The sequence below is a fragment of the Pipistrellus kuhlii genome, unplaced genomic scaffold (genome assembly GCF_014108245.1).
Source record: "Pipistrellus kuhlii isolate mPipKuh1 unplaced genomic scaffold, mPipKuh1.p scaffold_m20_p_2, whole genome shotgun sequence".
NCBI classification, from domain to species: Eukaryota; Metazoa; Chordata; class Mammalia; order Chiroptera; family Vespertilionidae; genus Pipistrellus; species Pipistrellus kuhlii.
Window position 1 is genome coordinate 63,042,361 of NW_023425515.1, and position 18,055 is coordinate 63,060,415.

The 18,055-nt window shown below is 39.6% G+C and overlaps 1 protein-coding gene across 1 annotated transcript in view; it reads left to right on the forward strand.

The window, feature by feature from the left end:
- Positions 1 to 18,055, forward strand: part of MORC1 (MORC family CW-type zinc finger 1) — a 146,038-nt gene that overhangs the window by 76,516 nt on the left and 51,467 nt on the right. The window contains exons 14-15 of the mRNA XM_045583783.1: positions 693 to 798; positions 5,845 to 5,983. Coding sequence (XP_045439739.1) covers positions 693 to 798; positions 5,845 to 5,983 — 245 coding nt within the window. The remainder of the gene's footprint in view (positions 1 to 692; positions 799 to 5,844; positions 5,984 to 18,055) is intronic.

Here is an 18,055-nt window from a genome sequence, read left to right on the forward strand (position 1 = left end):
CATTATTACTTATGTATGTTAACCCTCAGTAACCTTTTAGGTAAGTACCAATGGATTTTCTTCTTACAGATGATGCTGCTGAAACACAAAGACATAATTTGTTCAAGACCATAGAGGTAGTAACTGGTAGAGCTGTTCAGGTTCTTAACCACTGTGCAAACTGCCTCCATGTAAGATGAACAGAGAGAAGTGTTTACCGAAGAGTCATTAGCAGTGTGTTTGGGAGGATTTCAAGATTAAAGTTAAGAATAGCCTGGAGAGTATGGAGTGTCTTAGTCCGAAAAGCAAGGAGGGACTGCGAGAGAGAAATGGACAAGGAAGGCAAAGAAAATGGGAAAGGGAACTTACTGGAAGTCTTCATGTGGTTTAAAAAGAGAGAGGGACCAATTACTTAAAATGTTTTGGCTGAAAGCAAAAAACCAGTTGGAAAGAACTTAAGCAATAATAATAATAATAGTCATAGTAATAATAATTAATAATAATAATAATAATTTATTAGGAGTGTCCAAGGGTAGCGAATAGAATCATAGACAAGTTGTGCCATCAAGTGTAATGGTATATGACCAAGGATTCACTTGGCTTTGGCTGGAAAAGATACCTTATACTTTTGGTATATGCAACCTGACATCTTACTATGAAGGGATACATTTCTGACTGGTCTTTCTTATGTGTGACTTTGTTTTGATGATCAGATCTTTGCCTTAAATGGAGAGTCTTGCCTCCCTCTACTGATTATGAGGAAAAAGAACTTTTGGACATCTGGATTTGTGCCAATAACCCTAACCTCTCAGAAAACAGGTAGTGTTTGATGGTTTTCTAAAATTCTTTATCCATTTTTAATTCCTGAAATACATATGTATGAAACTGGAAAATGTTAGCTATATGTACATTTCAGCTTAGTCGCTGTCATTCCCTGGAACTCTCTCTAGCACCTTGCCAATTGTGGAAAGATAGTTGATTAGTGTGCTTTTCCATCAAGATAAAAGAAGCCTGGCTGTAATGCTTTGTAAACATTGGGGCATGCAGCTCTAGGCTTCCACTGGCGGGAGACTACTACCCCTGTTTAAGATACCTGCCTTTCAGTTCATTTTCACACAGCATAGCACCTTATAATACAGGAGTTTTATCCAGATGGTGTCTCCAGGTGCCCTAAACAGTTAGACCATGTGCATTTTCTATTTAAGTTATATATTGATTTCATTGCTTTGTGCTCTTGGAGGAAGAAATTCAGACAGAAGTAGGAAAAAGACCAATTAAATATTGATGACTGCCAATGTTATTACAAGTCCTTTTAAACTTATATTCTTTTCTTGGGGGAGGCAGAAGAGTTAGTATATCCCTTTAATAAAGTCACTTCTAAGTCAAGCATTGTTTTTCCATGGAGTTTGCTGTAAGTCATTTGGCCTGGATACGTAAATCATCAATATTACTAATACAGACATTAGGGTAATAGCTCTTGTTGGATTACTTTTATCCAGTCTAGGAAAAAAATAAATAAAGGACAAATAAATTTTTTTAAAGAAGAAAACATTCAGAAACTATCACTACAACCCCACCTGGAGTCCCCAGGTTAATCATATTTAGAAACTAAGAAAGTAAGTCAGATGACAGACAGGCCTCAGATTTCACATGATGCGAGGTTTTCTAGCTTCCCTTTCTTGGTTTGCAGAAGAACCTGTTTTGTTTTGTTTTTCCCCCAAATAAAACTTGCTTCAGATCCTAAATATATGAACTAGATAAATGCAGAACTGCCCCATTTTGAAGTGAAGGTTGGGAATCGGGGGGGGGGGGGGGGCAAAGGTACCCATCCACTTCCCACTTCTGTCCCTATTGTCGGCAAAGAGCCTAGAGCTCCAGGGAGTGCACTTCGGAAACACTGATCTAGTCTCACATTTTCATTGTAGAAAAGTGAAAAGTGAAGCCCAAATGGGGCCTCAGAAACCTGTTCATAAAGCCACTAGCCAAGGTCTTGTGATTCCTAACCTGATTTCAGCCCTAACCTGGAGCTTAAATATCTCTCAAATAGGAATAGTGTTGGCTTAGTTTCAGTATTAATAGTCTAGTATGTAGTGTTTTCATAGCCAGTGTCATTATTTTTATCGAAGTGTTAATAGAAGTTTGTTGCTGCTGTTGTTTTTTAAATTTCTGTGTGGGAAGACCTGAGCTTGAAAATGTAAATAATGTTGACCTAAGCCCCCAACCCTCAAAACAACAACAAAAGAATAATTAATAACATTGATCACTTATTGTGAACTAACAACTGTTCATACAGCATAGGATAGTGTTTTAGAGTTCAGACCCTGGAGCAAGACTGCCTGGGTTGTTTGATTCCTACTTCTATTAACTGTGAAAAACCTTGAACAAGTGTCCAATCTCTCTCTCTCTCTCTCTCTCTCTCTCTCTCTTTCTTATTTTTTAATATGATTTAATTGATTTTAGAAAGAGAGGAAGAGAGAGGGAAAGGGAGACGAACACATGGATCAGCTGCCTTCTACACACTCTCTCATGGGAATTGAGTCTGCAACCCAGGCATATACCCTGACGAAAATTAAACTGGTGACCTCTTGGTGCATGGGACCAAGCTCAGTTCACTGAGTTACTCCAGCTGGGGTCCAATCTCTCTTTAACTCAGCTTCCCATCACCTAGAGTTGGGTGTAATAATAGTATCTTTTGCATCTTTTCTGGTTCTAGCTGAACCCCTTGTCAAGTCAATCTGCCATGTCCCTAGCGAATTTTGGCCCCTCACAGAACTAACCAAGTACCTTGAATTCTTAGATCAGTCTTAGTCATTGTCAGATCCATAGAACTTGGAGACCTCCCTCTACGGTTTCCTTATTGCCAAATTATCATTACTTACACTCTTGCCCTTTTCTCCCTGAAAAGTGGTGATGCCATCAGAGAGCATTGTTTCAAAGCTGCTCTAATTATGTCTCTTTTGCACATCAAAACAGTGCCTCCTGTGATGACAGGCAAGATAAATTTAGCCATGTTGACAGAAAACTGAAGGACCAAGCCTAAAATGCAGAAAGTTCTTTTATACTTATAATTTCTTTTTTAAATCTTCGAGTCGTTAAATATATGGAATTGTATATTAAAATTTATCTTTTTTTTCAAAAGTCTTTGAAGATATCTAAATGGATATCACTTTCATAAAATATTTGGGGTTTCTCTTTTTTTGAAGAAAAATTTAAGGTTCTTTTTCTCCCATGAAATAGAAACATTACAGATACCACCCCACAGGTGTCTTCATCTTAAAACCATGGGTGGCTACATATACAGTAGGTATCTCCTATTGTTTATCCACCATCTTTCTTTGAAAAGAACAATAACAACAAATACCATATGTGGGTGGAATTAAGTGTGTGTGAAGTTTTTTCACAGTAGTACTTGAATTTGTTGTGGTTCTCTGTTGGTAGGTATAAGATATATATAGCTGTAACTCCCCAAAGCAAAGAAGTTGTGTGTTTGATCTGCTTCAGATCAAAAGTGCTTATGCACTGTTTCAGATGAGAGAAGGACTCTCTCTATTCCCAACCTCCTCCTCCTCCACCCTCTCCTAGCCTAACACCGATGTATTTTGTGTTCCTTCCCTCTCCTTTTTCTATTACCTACATAATAGAAAAACTTAATGTAAAGCAGGCTCTAATAATTGACCTTACCATTTTGACCTTACCTGCTCATCCTCAGCCATGAAACAAAGCCATGCCCAGTGGGAGTTGAACCTCTTATTCTTGCCAAGCCTCAATTCCAAGGTGAACTATGTAATCTCAGTTTTTCAACAGTGTAAGTAGCTCAGCTTCTAGCACATAGCCACAAAACCAAAAGTAGGTGAAAGGCCTCAAACCTTTCAAATCATATGTCCTAAAAGTCATTAGCACTTTTTGTAGCCATAGCAGGGGAAACCCTCATTTGCAGCCTGTTTATTGTCTTTTAGACACAATTCTGCCTGATGATATACATGTGTTAACACACTGGTGATTAGAGGTTGGGGAGCAAACGATCACCAGAAGTAGACACACTGACAGCTGCAGGAGAGAAGGACATTGCAGCAGGTGGTGTTATTGGGGATTTTTTTGGTGAGGCTGTCAGGGAGCGCATCACATCAAGGTCCTTTCACAGTGATCCTGAATCAGCATGCAAAGGCTCCGTGTTTCAGAAGCAGAAGTGTTTGGTGTATTATAGACAGACAGATGGATTTCTATCCCTAATGTGTTGTGTGTGTTTTTTTTTTGGGGGGGGGGCGAGAAATCCTGTATGATAAAGAGCTAACATGCAAATGGTCATCATGCCCTCACACCATCATGCCATAATGGCTCAGACACTCAACACTAGGGAGAGAGGAATGGGGACCAGCCATACACAAATGAGCTCACAAGAGAGGAATGGGGACCAGCCAGGGTATGGCCCAGGAGAGGGACAATCTGCACACCCCATGGTGCCCATGGCCCTGGGCTCCAGTGACTGTGTCTGCAGCCCAGGAAAGGGACAAGCCACCTGCTCCATGGTCCTGAGTGCCAGCACCTGCGGCTGCAGCCCAGAAGAGGGACAAGCTGCTCACCCCACTGTCCAAGCCACCTATGCCTGTGGCCCAGGTGAAGCCGACCCAGGTCCTGGGTGCCTGTGGCTGGCCAAAGGGAGGGAAGCCTGAGTCCCAAGTGCCTGTGACTGGCTGGAGGAGGGAATCCCTGGGTCCTGAGTGTGGGATGAGGAAGAGGCAGTTAGGGGCGATCAGGCCAGTAGGGGAGCAGTTAGGGGCAATCAGGCAGGCAGGCAGACATGATTAGAGACAATCAAGCAGGCAGAGGGTTTAGAGGCAATCAGGCAGGTAGGCAGGCAAGCCATTAGGAGCCAGCAGTCTTAGATTGTGAGATATAGTTGGACATTTCTCGAGTGGGTCCCAGATTGGAGAGGGTGAAGGCCAGGCTGAGGAACCTCCACCCACAACTATGCACAGATTTTGTGCCTTGGACCTCTAGTATTTAATAAGAAAAATAAGATTTAATTATCTAAAAATATTTTTGCAAAAGGCCTCATTTCCTGATAATGGGAGATAAATGAAGAATCTGTACTAATAAAAGGGTAATATGCTAATCAGACTAGATGTCTTCTGGATCTCATTTCTGGACAAAACCATGGGAGTGAGGCCGAGGCAGAGGTGGTTAGGGGCAATCAGACAGGCAGGTGGGCGCAGTTGGGGGTGAGCAGGCCAGCAGGGGAGGGTAGTTGGAGGTGAGCAGGGCAGAGGGGATTGCAGTTGGGAGTGAGCATGCCGACAGGGTAGGGGGCAATTGGGGATAAGCAGGCTGGTGGGGGGAGTATTTGGGGGCAAGCAGGCTGGTATGCAGAGTGGTTAGGGGTGATCAGGCAACAGGCAGGTGAATGCTTAGAAGCCAGCGGTGCTGAATTGCAAGAAGGATTTCCTTTTGGGATTGGGCCTAAGCTGGCAGTCAGACATCTCTTGAGGGATCCCAGATTGGAGAGGGTGCAGGCCGGGCTGAGGGACACCATCCCCCCTCCCCCTGTGCACAAATTTCATACACCAGGCCACTGGTTAGTAAATTAAATAAAGAGCTTTCTCATTCTGGTAAATATATATGACCTTTCACTTTTTCCATTTAACTGTTCCCCCCTCCCCCTCATTAAGCTCTTTTTCATGATTTAAGGTTTTGTATTTCCTAAAGTCATCAATACAATGCTCTTCCCTTATGTTCAAATTTTGGAAATAAGACATAAAGACTTTTATTATGCTTTTGTAGAAGTAAAGAATTCTTTACAGGCAGTAAATAGTTTTACGTTTCCTCCTGATGTTACTATATTATCTCTTGTACTTGTTGATTGTGAAGTTGTCATCAGGTGGAACGCTTACCTTCCATCCCCCTGGGCACCATGAGCACAGTATCACCATCAAAAAATGAGAAAGAGAAGCGACTTCAGGAGTCAGTCCGAAGGTATCAGGATCAACTGGCAGAACAGCAGCTGAAGGTAAGCAGTTAATTCCTTTCAAAATCCACCCTGATGCTTGAGCTGTTGGTTTCATGTGTGCAAATGACTAATAATGTTTACTCAGATAAAACAAGCGGCCTCTTTTTTCCATCCTTTTTTGTCACCTCCTCTCAATTTTGTATCTAAGGACTGTTCTAGAGGTGAGCACAGCGGCTCCCGGGGGCCAGACAGGGAGGAGAGTTCTTAAAAAATACTGGACGTGTGTTATCTGAGCCCAACTGCACAGCAGTGGTGTGAGGAACGGGGAGCTTATTTCCCTAGGATTGCACGCAGAGCCTCATAGAGGTCTCCCAGCATGTCAAAGGGCAAGTGGTTGAGACTGGCACATCAGTCTGTGTGACTCCAAAGGTTAGGCTCTTTTAAATTTATTAAGCTTCTTCCTTAAGGGTGGATTTTTTTTTAAGTCAAGAGTTGTTCTTTAAAAAAAAAAAAAAATAATAGCCTGTTAATACAGAAACTCAGAATCATATTTAATTGTTAAGAAAATTCAATGAATAAAACATTACTATCAGTAAATGTAGGTAACCATGACAATTTCAAGTGAAGGAAAATTTGCAGAAATATTGTTTTAATCTCTGCTCTAATAAAGTCATTAGATCTCTATTTCCTTTATGGATTTGGCACCTAGATTCAATAATTTTTAATAGTATAGCATGTCAACTTCTTCAAATAGCACTTGAGAATTTCAGCCTCCTATGTCCAAATGTGTGACCCCTCTCTACATGTCAGGACATAAAATGCTCATTCAAATCGAACACTCTTTTGCAGAGAGGGAGGTTAGACCCCCTAGATTTAATGCCTTATTATTAAGTGTATTCCTGGGCTCTTAGAAGATAAGCCTTCTTTTTTACCCCAGTTTCTACTTTCTTCCTCTCCCCTACCCCCCATCTTGCTAGGGATCTGCCATGCAAATCAGCTGCCATCTGAAACCTGATTTGCATAACACAGCTAAAGAAATCTGACCCTTCTTTATAGCCCGGAGTCCCAGGGTTTCTTTGGGGAAAAGACTGATAGTCACTTTGGGAATACATTCTTCTATGCATTCCCTATCATCCTAAAAGCAGCTCAGATTTCTACAAACGTACAGCCTCTAGACTTGGGTTTTATAACAGGTAAGAAGTAAAGAAAGGTATCACCTTAATTGGGGGGGGGAGAAGAGGGGGGAGAGGGGGTGCTCAAGCAGGCAGGCAAATGTGGTTAGGGGTGATCAGATAGGCAGAGGCATCCTGATTCTTAAAAATGGACAGTTGACTAAATCAAATACCATTCTGGATCTTAGATTCTGTGGTTCCTGGGCTTTTGTCACTGACAACTACGAGGGATAGAATAATGGCAAGGTAGCCTTATGGTACTAGTATGAGACATCTACAGCTTCTTCACCCCTCATATATTCTACTGGTGTGTAGAGTGACAGTCTAACTTATAAGAGCACTTATTTTCATAAATAATTAGGTAGAGTCATATCTTTTCACTGTGGAATGTCGTAATTTGTTCTGTTTCTTGTTTTGTTTACCACTCCTGGTAGCTCTGAGGAGGCATTCAGCACAACATGAATTGATTTGATCTTTGTTGTTGTGTGGTGTGTTTCCCCCCCCCCCCCCCCACCCCCATAAAGGCCGAAGCTGGCCCTGGCAAGTACTAGTGTCCATCGTGAAGTCTTAACTACCTCTCTGTTAGTTAGGATTGGATATTTTATTCATTAGTGAAGTAGAGGTTTTGATTGATGGTCGCTGGTGAAATAACAGATTTGGGCCATCCATTCTGTTTATTCTTTCTTTCTCCGTAGTTGACTTTTTCATAAAAAGTTGAGTCTGGGTTGCCGATTCAGTCTCTTTCAAATATAAACAAAGATGTTTAGCAGTACTCAAACACAAACCTACTTTCAAAAGTTTAAAGGATGTAGACTGCTCGCCATTCTCTTTGCCCCATTTTTGTGAAAATAAACGTAGCATCTCAATATCAGGATATAATTAGAGGCATGCCAGGCAATTATCGTTTGCCCACCTCCTGCTCTCCCATCCTGCTTCTGACTACAAAAATGCCTACTTACCCATTGACCCGACCTGTGAAGCAAGTATAAAAATGACCTAAATTTGCAAACCCCACTTTTTACTCTCTTTATTATACTTCAACTGTTATGGCAGAAGGGCATCCTGATCTAAAAAATGGACAGTTGACTAAATCAAATACCATTCTGGATCTTAGATTCTGTGGTTTCTGGGCTTTTGTTACTGACAATCAGGAGGGATAAAATAATGGCAAGGTAGCCTTATGGTACTAGTATGAGACATCTACAGCTTCTTCACCCCTCATATATTCTACTGGTGTGTAGAGTGACAGTCTAACTTATAAGAGCACTTATTTTCATAAATAATTAGGTAGAGTCATATCTTTTCACTGTGGAATGTCGTAATTTGTTCTGTTTCTTGTTTTGTTTACCACTCCTGGTAGCTCTGAGGAGGCATTCAGCACAACATGAATTGATTTGATCTTTGTTGTTGTGTGGTGTGTTTCCCCCCCCACCCCCCCACCCCCATAAAGGCCGAAGCTGGCCCTGGCAAGTACTAGTGTCCATCGTGAAGTCTTAACTACCTCTCTGTTAGTTAGGATTGGATATTTTATTCATTAGTGAAGTAGAGGTTTTGATTGATGGTCGCTGGTGAAATAACAGATTTGGGCCATCCATTCTGTTTATTCTTTCTTTCTCCGTAGTTGACTTTTTCATAAAAAGTTGAGTCTGGGTTGCCGATTCAGTCTCTTTCAAATATAAACAAAGATGTTTAGCAGTACTCAAACACAAACCTACTTTCAAAAGTTTAAAGGATGTAGACTGCTCGCCATTCTCTTTGCCCCATTTTTGTGAAAATAAACGTAGCATCTCAATATCAGGATATAATTAGAGGCATGCCAGGCAATTATCGTTTGCCCACCTCCTGCTCTCCCATCCTGCTTCTGACTACAAAAATGCCTACTTACCCATTGACCCGACCTGTGAAGCAAGTATAAAAATGACCTAAATTTGCAAACCCCACTTTTTACTCTCTTTATTATACTTCAACTGTTATGGCAGAAGGGCATCCTGATCTAAAAAATGGACAGTTGACTAAATCAAATACCATTCTGGATCTTAGATTCTGTGGTTTCTGGGCTTTTGTTACTGACAATCAGGAGGGATAAAATAATGGCAAGGTAGCCTTATGGTACTAGTATGAGACATCTACAGCTTCTCCACCCATCATATACTCCACTGGTGTGTGCAGTGACAGTTTAACTTCTAAGAGCGCCACCCCGGGACTTCCTAGTTAGAGAAGAGCCACAGTGAGTTAGAACCCTATTCTGACAAAAGAGGTATTCCAATGATTGGACATGTTCCTCTGGGAGAAAATGGAGCAACTATGTCCAGAGCTGTCATTTCAACGGATGGTGTCTTAGAAAATCCTCACTGCATTCCAGCTAATTACATCAATTATAACCACAGAGGGAAGTAAAGTTCAAAGAAGATAAATAACTTGAATCAAGTCGCACATCTTTAAATAGCGAAGTTGGAATTTGTTTCCTTTTTGCTTCATTCTAGCACTGATCTCATGCTTTCACAGGATAAACACAGACAAAAAGGACCCGAGAACATTTACAAAGGCAATAAACATCATATTTGTTAGGGAAATGTGTGCGTTTTCCCTGATAAATTTAATAGGTGGGCACAAATTCAAGATATAATTGATAGACTGTGTTAGCAAGCCAAGATCCTCTTTATTCCTTGTGCTTCTGAAACAGTCCACTCCACTTTCCCCTTGCTGAGTAAATGAAGGACTAATCTGTTCCTAATGGCTTTTCCAGCTCACCCCTTAGTACCTGCTGTTTTCTATAACCTGAGTGACTAGTGCCACCTGCAGGCCAAACTATGAAGCATTTCCATTTTCCCTGTGTCTCTTGAATCACTCAGCTACTAACTAGTTGTCCTATTATCTGCATAATTTTTATTCTGTTTTTCATTAAACCAAGACAACAATTTAAAACTACAAAGTAGAGTAACATTCCCCCCTTTCTTTGTTTTAACTTACAATTTAGATTCTCTTCTACCTTCAATTGTATAGCAAGGATGAATGTGTCTTGATTGTGCCCAAGAAATACATTTTGGGATACATTTCATTCAGAGTTTTTGTTTGTTTGTTTGTTTTTTGTTTTTGTTTTTGTTTTTATTTATCACTTTAAATCCACTTGATGCTCTCAGTCATTAGAAGACAGATGATAACTAAATTCCCTGAATGAAGCCTACTCACATTTACCCATTTATACATAAATAATGCTAATGGGTAGTATCTATCTATCTATCTATCTATCTATCTATCTATATATATCTCTATATCTCTATATCTCTATATCTATATCTATCTATCTATCTATCTATCTATCTATCTATCTATCTGGCTAAGCGACAATTTGACTGTCTGACTGGTAGCTGTGATGTGCACTGACCACCAGGAAGCAGGCAGTCAGTCCAGGAGCTGCCAATCTGTGGTGACTTGGCAGCTGCAGTTCTTGGGTGACACACCCAGAACCAGAGAGGAGGAAGCCCGATTCCAGGGTGCCTCACCTGAGAACCACCCTCTCGCAATCCGGGAACCCTCGGGGGATGTCGGAGAGCCAGTTCCAGCCTGATCCCTGCAGGCCAGGCCGAAGGACCTTACCTGCCAGAGTGACCCTGCTCATTCCACAGATGACCTTCGAGCCACGGTGCCACCATAGGTGTGGCTGGCCAGGGAGGGACTGAGGAAGGTTTGCTCCAGGGCATGTCCGACCCATCTCACCCAGTCCAGCCCTGCCGGCCACCTAATTAATTTCCTTTCAATGTGCACAAATCTGTGCACCGGGGCACTAGTGTTTATATAATCAATATGTTTGTGCAAATGGGCTGTATTGCTTAGGTGCCCTCTAGGTCTTTCTGGGTTAAATTTTCTAATCAATATTTATTTCTTATCCTACAGTGTCTCCGGGCTTTCTTATCTGAGACCAGTTACTTTTCTTGAATTAGTTTATTCCCTCCTATAGGGTCTCCTTATGCATGTTCTCCACTTCCATGCTGCTCGAGTGCTCTTCTTCCTGCTGTTTTGTCATTTTGCCATCTTCCTCTCCCTTCATTCTTCAAGATTTGAAACTAATGTCATTCCTATATGAAGTCTTCTTTCATTTCCCTTTCTCCTTGATGGGTATCTTTTTTTCAAGCAAATTTTGCTTTCTCCCTGGCATTATAATTACTTGGGTATATAATGTCTCCTCTATTAGACTATAAGCTTTTTGAAAGAAGGGACCATTTTAATTTATCTTTGCATTCCCAACAACACTTAGGCCTGGATCTTTTATGTAACAGTTGTTTGCCAAACAAGAACGAAGGATCAAGGGAATTTGATTAATGCAGAATTACTGACAAATAGGTACAAAAAGAAATATTTCTTATTTGAGTGGATTGGTTGATTCTACATAGGTTGCACTTAAAAACCTTTTGCATATGCTATTGGAAACCAAAATGTCCTTACACTTGCTCAAAATAAAGTGTTGCATTTGGATGGGAGTGCAAAGACTCTATTTGGATTTTATTGTTGTGTTCAGTCTTTGCACCAATGAGAGGCCTTTGTAAAACCCCACGCTTGTTGAAAAAGAACTCCAGCAATAGCACCCTTTTCTTTTGTAGTGCTCACATGGACACAAACAGTGCGATATGTAGTTTTAAGCTGACAAGTCCCACACTGGTTGTTTTAGCACTAAGCGTGGAGAGAGAAGACATGCTTACCGTTTAGCTATGTTTTCCAGTTGAAATGGCATATCTAAGTACAACTTTGTAATGAAGAATGTGAACACTTTTCCCCATTTACATTTTCATCTTTTTAATGTGTCATCATTGTGTAGGATGCTGAGATTTCAAATCTGTATAACTTTGCAGACAGATGTCTTAGTAAACATATTTATTCATCAAGAGTATTTTTCAGCCTCCTTACATAAACTGCCATAATCTAAAATTTATGACACCTAACGTCCTTTGTCTAACAAGAGGCTATTATATAGCTGAAATATTTTACTTTATTACTCTCCCTACAAAGATCTCATTTCTCCATGGTGATGCATTGCTTTTCCAAAAAGGATGATGCATAACATATTCACCCTTGTGGGCCCTGTGTTCACAGCATAGACATTAAACCAATTGCTCATGATGAACTAGTTGAGCAGTTTCTTGAAAGCAAGCATTTTGTGTACCTCCCACCATCACCCCTGGCTCACTGTTAGGAACAAAAGGTGTTCAACTTCTTAACTTGAATTGCTTGTGCAGATTATTCTTTTATTTTTTCTTGAGTTGATGTCACACTATCGGACAGAACAACATTCTTAGTTTACAAAACAAACAGGACAGCACCAGCAGTCAGAGGGACATCAGTACAATCTGGATTGAGAGCACTGATCTGTGATGAGACCAGGATAGTCCCTGCTCCCGGATTCATAGGTCAGCCTGTTCTTCCCTGGAGATTGGGACCAAGGAATACCATACATTGCCATTTGCTCCTGGGTTTCACAGAAGTGACTAAATGTTGTCACAGAGGCACATAGCAGTGTGAGTCCAGAGGGCACTCATCCTTACTCCAAGAGGGAAGAAGTAGCTTTGACAATAGCCACATGTCAGTCATTTTTATTCCATCCACAGAGATTCAAGTAGAGGTTTAGGTGTGTTGCCTTAAATGATTTTTAATGGAGAAAATACTAATTTGGGTTTCACTACAAATACGCCTATTTTATCTCTGCCCTACAAAAATTCCTTAACCACCTGAACTGTATGTTCATCCATTTCTCAATTAGCGTGCATGCTAATCAGGGACAGCCAGAGGCTGCCTGGTATCCTGGATGCACCGCAGGTCCTAAGTCTGCTCAGAGTAGGGTACAGCTGTTTGACTTCCTTCCAAGGCAGGCTACTCACTTGACCTAATCTCCATCTTACTCAGAAACCAACTTTACATTTTGAATTCAGTTTAAGGACTGTACTTCACGATTGCTCTGATTTTGAACAAGGTAGGAGGAGGGTTTCTGACACATCTAGAGGTTCTAAATCAGTCCCAGAGAACTAACTGATGTCTGTCGATGACCTTTGCTTCACAATGGTCTAGAATCATCCTTCCCCTGTTCAGAGAAATCTCAATTATGTGCTCATCATCAGAAGCCTAGTTTCTTTTTGTCACCTAGTATTTGACCCCTTTTACTCTCTTGGTCTATCCCCCTTCTCTTTTGGTCACCATCATTCTATTGTCTGTATTTATAAGTTTGGTTCTTTTTGTTTGTTTGATGCCACATATGAGTGAAACCATATAGTTCTTGTCCTTTTTGTCTGACTTATTTCACTTAGCATAATACTCTCAAGATCCATCCATGTTGTAGCAAATGGCAGTATTTCATCTTTATTTCTATGGCTGAATATTATTTTATTATATATATGTACTACATCTTATTTTCCAATTATCCATTGAAGGATAGATGGGTTTCTATATAATAAAAGCCCAGTGACTGAATGACAGAATGACCCAGAACGACCAGTTGACTGTTGCTATAATGTGCACTGACCACCAGGAGGCAGATGCTCAACATAGGAATTGCCCCCTGGTAGTCACTGTGGGAGCACTGCTCAGCTGACTAGGATGAGCGGCTGCTTCCGCTGCAGGAGCAACTGCTCAGACGGTAGGTCCACAGCCACTTGGCTGATTGGGATGAGTGATTCATGATTCATGCACCCACCACCGGTGCATGAATCCTGTGCACTGGGCCTCTAGTTGTGAATAATAAGGTTATATATATTGAATATATTTTGGCCTATTTTTAATTGATTGCGTGTGTGTGTGTGTGTGTGTATTGAGTTTAAAGAATTCTTTGTACATTTTTGGATAACACTTTGTTTTTTTTACCAGATGTTTGTTTTGCAAACATTTTCTTCCTGTCTGTGGTTTGTCTTTCTCATTGTCCTGATCCATTGGTTTTTATAACTTAAAGTAATTCTTCACATAAGTTAGGTAAGTTTCAGAGAATAAGCCAGGTTGATTGAGGAGTCACTGAAAAGTAAAGAAATGGTAGTGATAAGTAATAAGCTACTTTAGAAAACTTTTCTGAAGGAGAAGAAGAGATGGAGGGAAGGCAGGAGGGCAATTAAGTTTTGGGGAAATTTGTGGTTGGGAGAGATTTGGCAATGTTTCTGGACTAAGCAAAAGGAAGCAGTACAATTGGAGAAAATTCACAGAAGAGATGAGGCCTGACTGATGTAGAAAAATTCCAGCAAAAACAGGAAAGAAGGATTAATAGAACTTAGGTAGAAAGTTTAATTTAGGGTAAAAGGATGGACATTTTTTCCCCTCCAAGATTGTGGGAGAGAAGTTAATAAAAGAAATAATGAAAGAAGAGTCAATATTTGCATAATTGGGAGTACCCAAAGAAAAAGTATAGGCAGAACACATTTTTAAAGGTATAAGTCAGAAAAAGTTTTCAAGAAAAAAAAAAAAAATAGAACATCAAGCTATGTATTTGAAATGTGATAGAGAAAACTATTCCGGAATAGTCAACAATAAAGCATATTCTAGTCTAGTTACTCAACTGTGAAGAAAAGTAATTCTTTGGTGAATAAGCATAAAGACCAAATCACTTATAGGGAGAAAAAACGGATTGGCTTTAAATTCTCTACAAAAGTCTCAGCTCTAGATGGTAGTGAAGTAAACTATAAGATCCTTAAGGAGAAAGGAGTTGTAAACCAAGAATTTTATATTCACCGTACCATTCTCAAATAAAAAAACCTATAAATGGATTTTGATAATAGAAAAAAAAACTACACTTTAGGCAATATTGTTCTCATGATTCCTTTTGAGGAAACAACTAGAGGTCAAATTTGAACCAGTCAAGAAATATAAAATTCTACAGCAAAGAACTGGAAATAAGTATTGACTGCATTTAACTCTAGAAATAAGACAAAAACTCATGTAACAGGTACCAAAACTGAGTGTAAATATCCTGGAAATGTAGTAATAATCCAACTAACAAAAATAGGAATCAAGAATGAAAGATGAAAGGTAAGTTGTCTGACCTGTACGAGGGGAATAAGATCTATCATTTAAGCAATTTAAACATATTTTGGTACTAGTATAAACACTAACAAAGATAATACCAATAAATAACAGAAAGTGTGAGAAAAGAGAGAAGAGAAAATACATTTTGTTACTATTCAGAGTAGGAAACTTATAGGCACTATCTAAAATAGAACTAAGAATAAGGGTATTATATAAAGTTGTCATTATAATGGTACACAAAGGAAAATAACCTATATATCAGAAGTACCTACACACACACACAAATGGACTGTATCATTAAAAACTTAAGAGAAGTTATAAAGAAAAAATAACATCATATGACAACTAAAACCAAACACATAAATCAATATATGTTAATGGCCTAAGATTGCCTTAATAAAGGATAAGGACCTTCAGGTTGTAACACATAGCAAAAATCAAGCCTGCACTGTATGAAAGACATACATCTAAAATGGTAATTCAGAAGGGTTGAATTCAAATAAATATATCGATACAAAAATAAATTAGGGGTCCAGCCTAAAATCAGACATGTTGAAATTCAAGGTGAAAACTATAATATTAAACAGTTCAGGGAAGGGCATTTAATTAGGCTGAAGCCATTAGTTCACAGTGAAGATGTATCAATTACAAATCTCTCACACCAGTTAATATAGTGTTGAGTTCCATAAAGCAAAACCTACAAATGATACATAGAACCTACAAATGATACATAGAAAAAGAGACAATAATCCTATATAATAAAGAGCTAATATGCAAATGACTGTCATGTCGCCACACTGTCACGCCGGGGCTGGGGGACCTGAGGCTGTGCTCCTCTCTCCCCCCCGACAGGTTTGACAGGTACCTGAGGCTGTGCCAGGGGACCTAAGGCATTACCCCTGCCTGGCACTGGGCCAGGGGACCTGAAGCTGCACCTTCCATCCAATGGGGCTTGTCAGGGACCTGAGGCTGAGCCACCAACCCTGGGGAGCTTTACGGGGGGGAGGGTGGGGCCAGCTGGGTCTGGGTCTTGTGCGATTTGGAGGCATGCATGGTTGGGCAGGAACTTGACTCTGGGTACTATGGTGTGCCTCAGACTCTGACAGGAGGGAGATTTTCATATACATTTTACTAATTTTCTTTCAACTCTGACACTTCTGTTACAGATAAAGGGCAAACAGCAATATTAAAATATTTCCTCAAATTCCCTTCTAATGTGCATGAACTTTGTACACCAGGCCACTAGTATTAGTAATAAATAAATTGAGTTTGCTCTTGGCTTAGGAATGCTTAACAATTAATAATAATGATTATATAGATACACTTGAAGCCCAATGCATGAAAATCATGCAAGAGTAGGCCTTCGCAGTCCTGGGTGTCTCGGCAGCCTTTGCAGCCTCAGCTTCATCCAGAAGGTTGTCTGGAAGGTCATCTGGACAGTCATTCCACTATTTGGCTGTTTGGTTGATTTGCATATTATGCATTTAATATATATATGCTAGACCAACCAAAAGCTTCCTGGCAACAATTCAGCAATGTCTATCAAAATTACAAGTGCATATACCATTTGACTCAGACATTTTTCTTTTAGATTGATTGTACAGATGTACTCACATAAATATGAAATTACCTATTTATAAAGTTACCTGTTTTACAAGTCATTGAAAAATACTTTGTGTAGTAAGATATTGAGACGACCTAAATGTCTATCAACAGGTCTGGTTAAATAAAATATGCAGCAATATTGTACATTAGGACACAATGCAGCAGAAAAAGGGGATATATATATATATATATATAGTAACATCACTATATATATATATATATATAGAGAGAGTGATGTTTCTCTGTTATTACTTTAAAAGTTCCTAGTGATATATATATCCTAGAGATGATATATATTAAGTGAAAAAGCAAGATGCAGACTATGTATATAAATACTATAATTTTTCCCTACCTCAAATAAGTGGGGACAATTAATTTATATATGCTTGTATACAATGTGCAAACAAATCTCTGGAAGTAAAAACAAAAAAGTAGCAACAGTGGTTACTTGTTAGAGGAATGTGTACTGAACAGATGGATAATGGAGTAGTAAGGAAACTTAAAAAATAGACTTAAAATGTATGTTGTTGAATGTGGATATATTATCTACTAATATATAAACATCAAAAAGAAATTATACTACAGGGGCATAGAAGATAAAGCAGTTTTACCTTAGGGAATTGGAAGATGTATTTAGAATGTGTAAAATTTGAATAGAGACTTGAAAAATGAGTGAACTCTAAAAAATGGAGGAGATTGGGAAGTTATTAGGCAAAAGAAATAGGTTATACAAAGAACATAAAACTGAACCTGGGAAATAATATAGGGTTTGGGAACTGAGTCTGTGAGGGCAACAGGGGGCATCAGAGGGATGGAAAATGGCTCAGAAGAGGAATTTAGAAAGTTTAGGCAGAACCATTGGAAAGCTGATTGTATGTTATGGTAAGTGCTGTTTGGTTCCATTTAAGGGACTTGAATGTCTGTGTGGGCCATCGCATATGCTAGGTGCTGCGGAAATGAGACTCTCTGCAAGGCTGGTGGTTCTCAATCCTGACTGCAAGTAGAATCACGTGGAGATCTCTATAAAATGCTGAGGCTAGGCCCCCACTCCACACAATGCAGTGAGAATTTTAGGGCATAAGGACATGGCATCAGTTTTCTCTAAACACTTACTGGTGATTCTAATCACATGCATTTTATTTTGAGAATGCCACTTATCCCCACCCTTCCTCCTCCTCTTCCTTATTTTAATGAAGGGATTAATATTGTATAGAAAGTGGTTGTGACATAGATCTAGAGAAATCTCTGAACTAGAAGCAAGAAAATGAGAGATTATAGAAAATAGTTCAATCAGAGATGATAAAAGCCTTAAAAAAAGTATGGTTATCTACCCTAGCCATTGCTCAGTGGTTAGAGCAGTTAG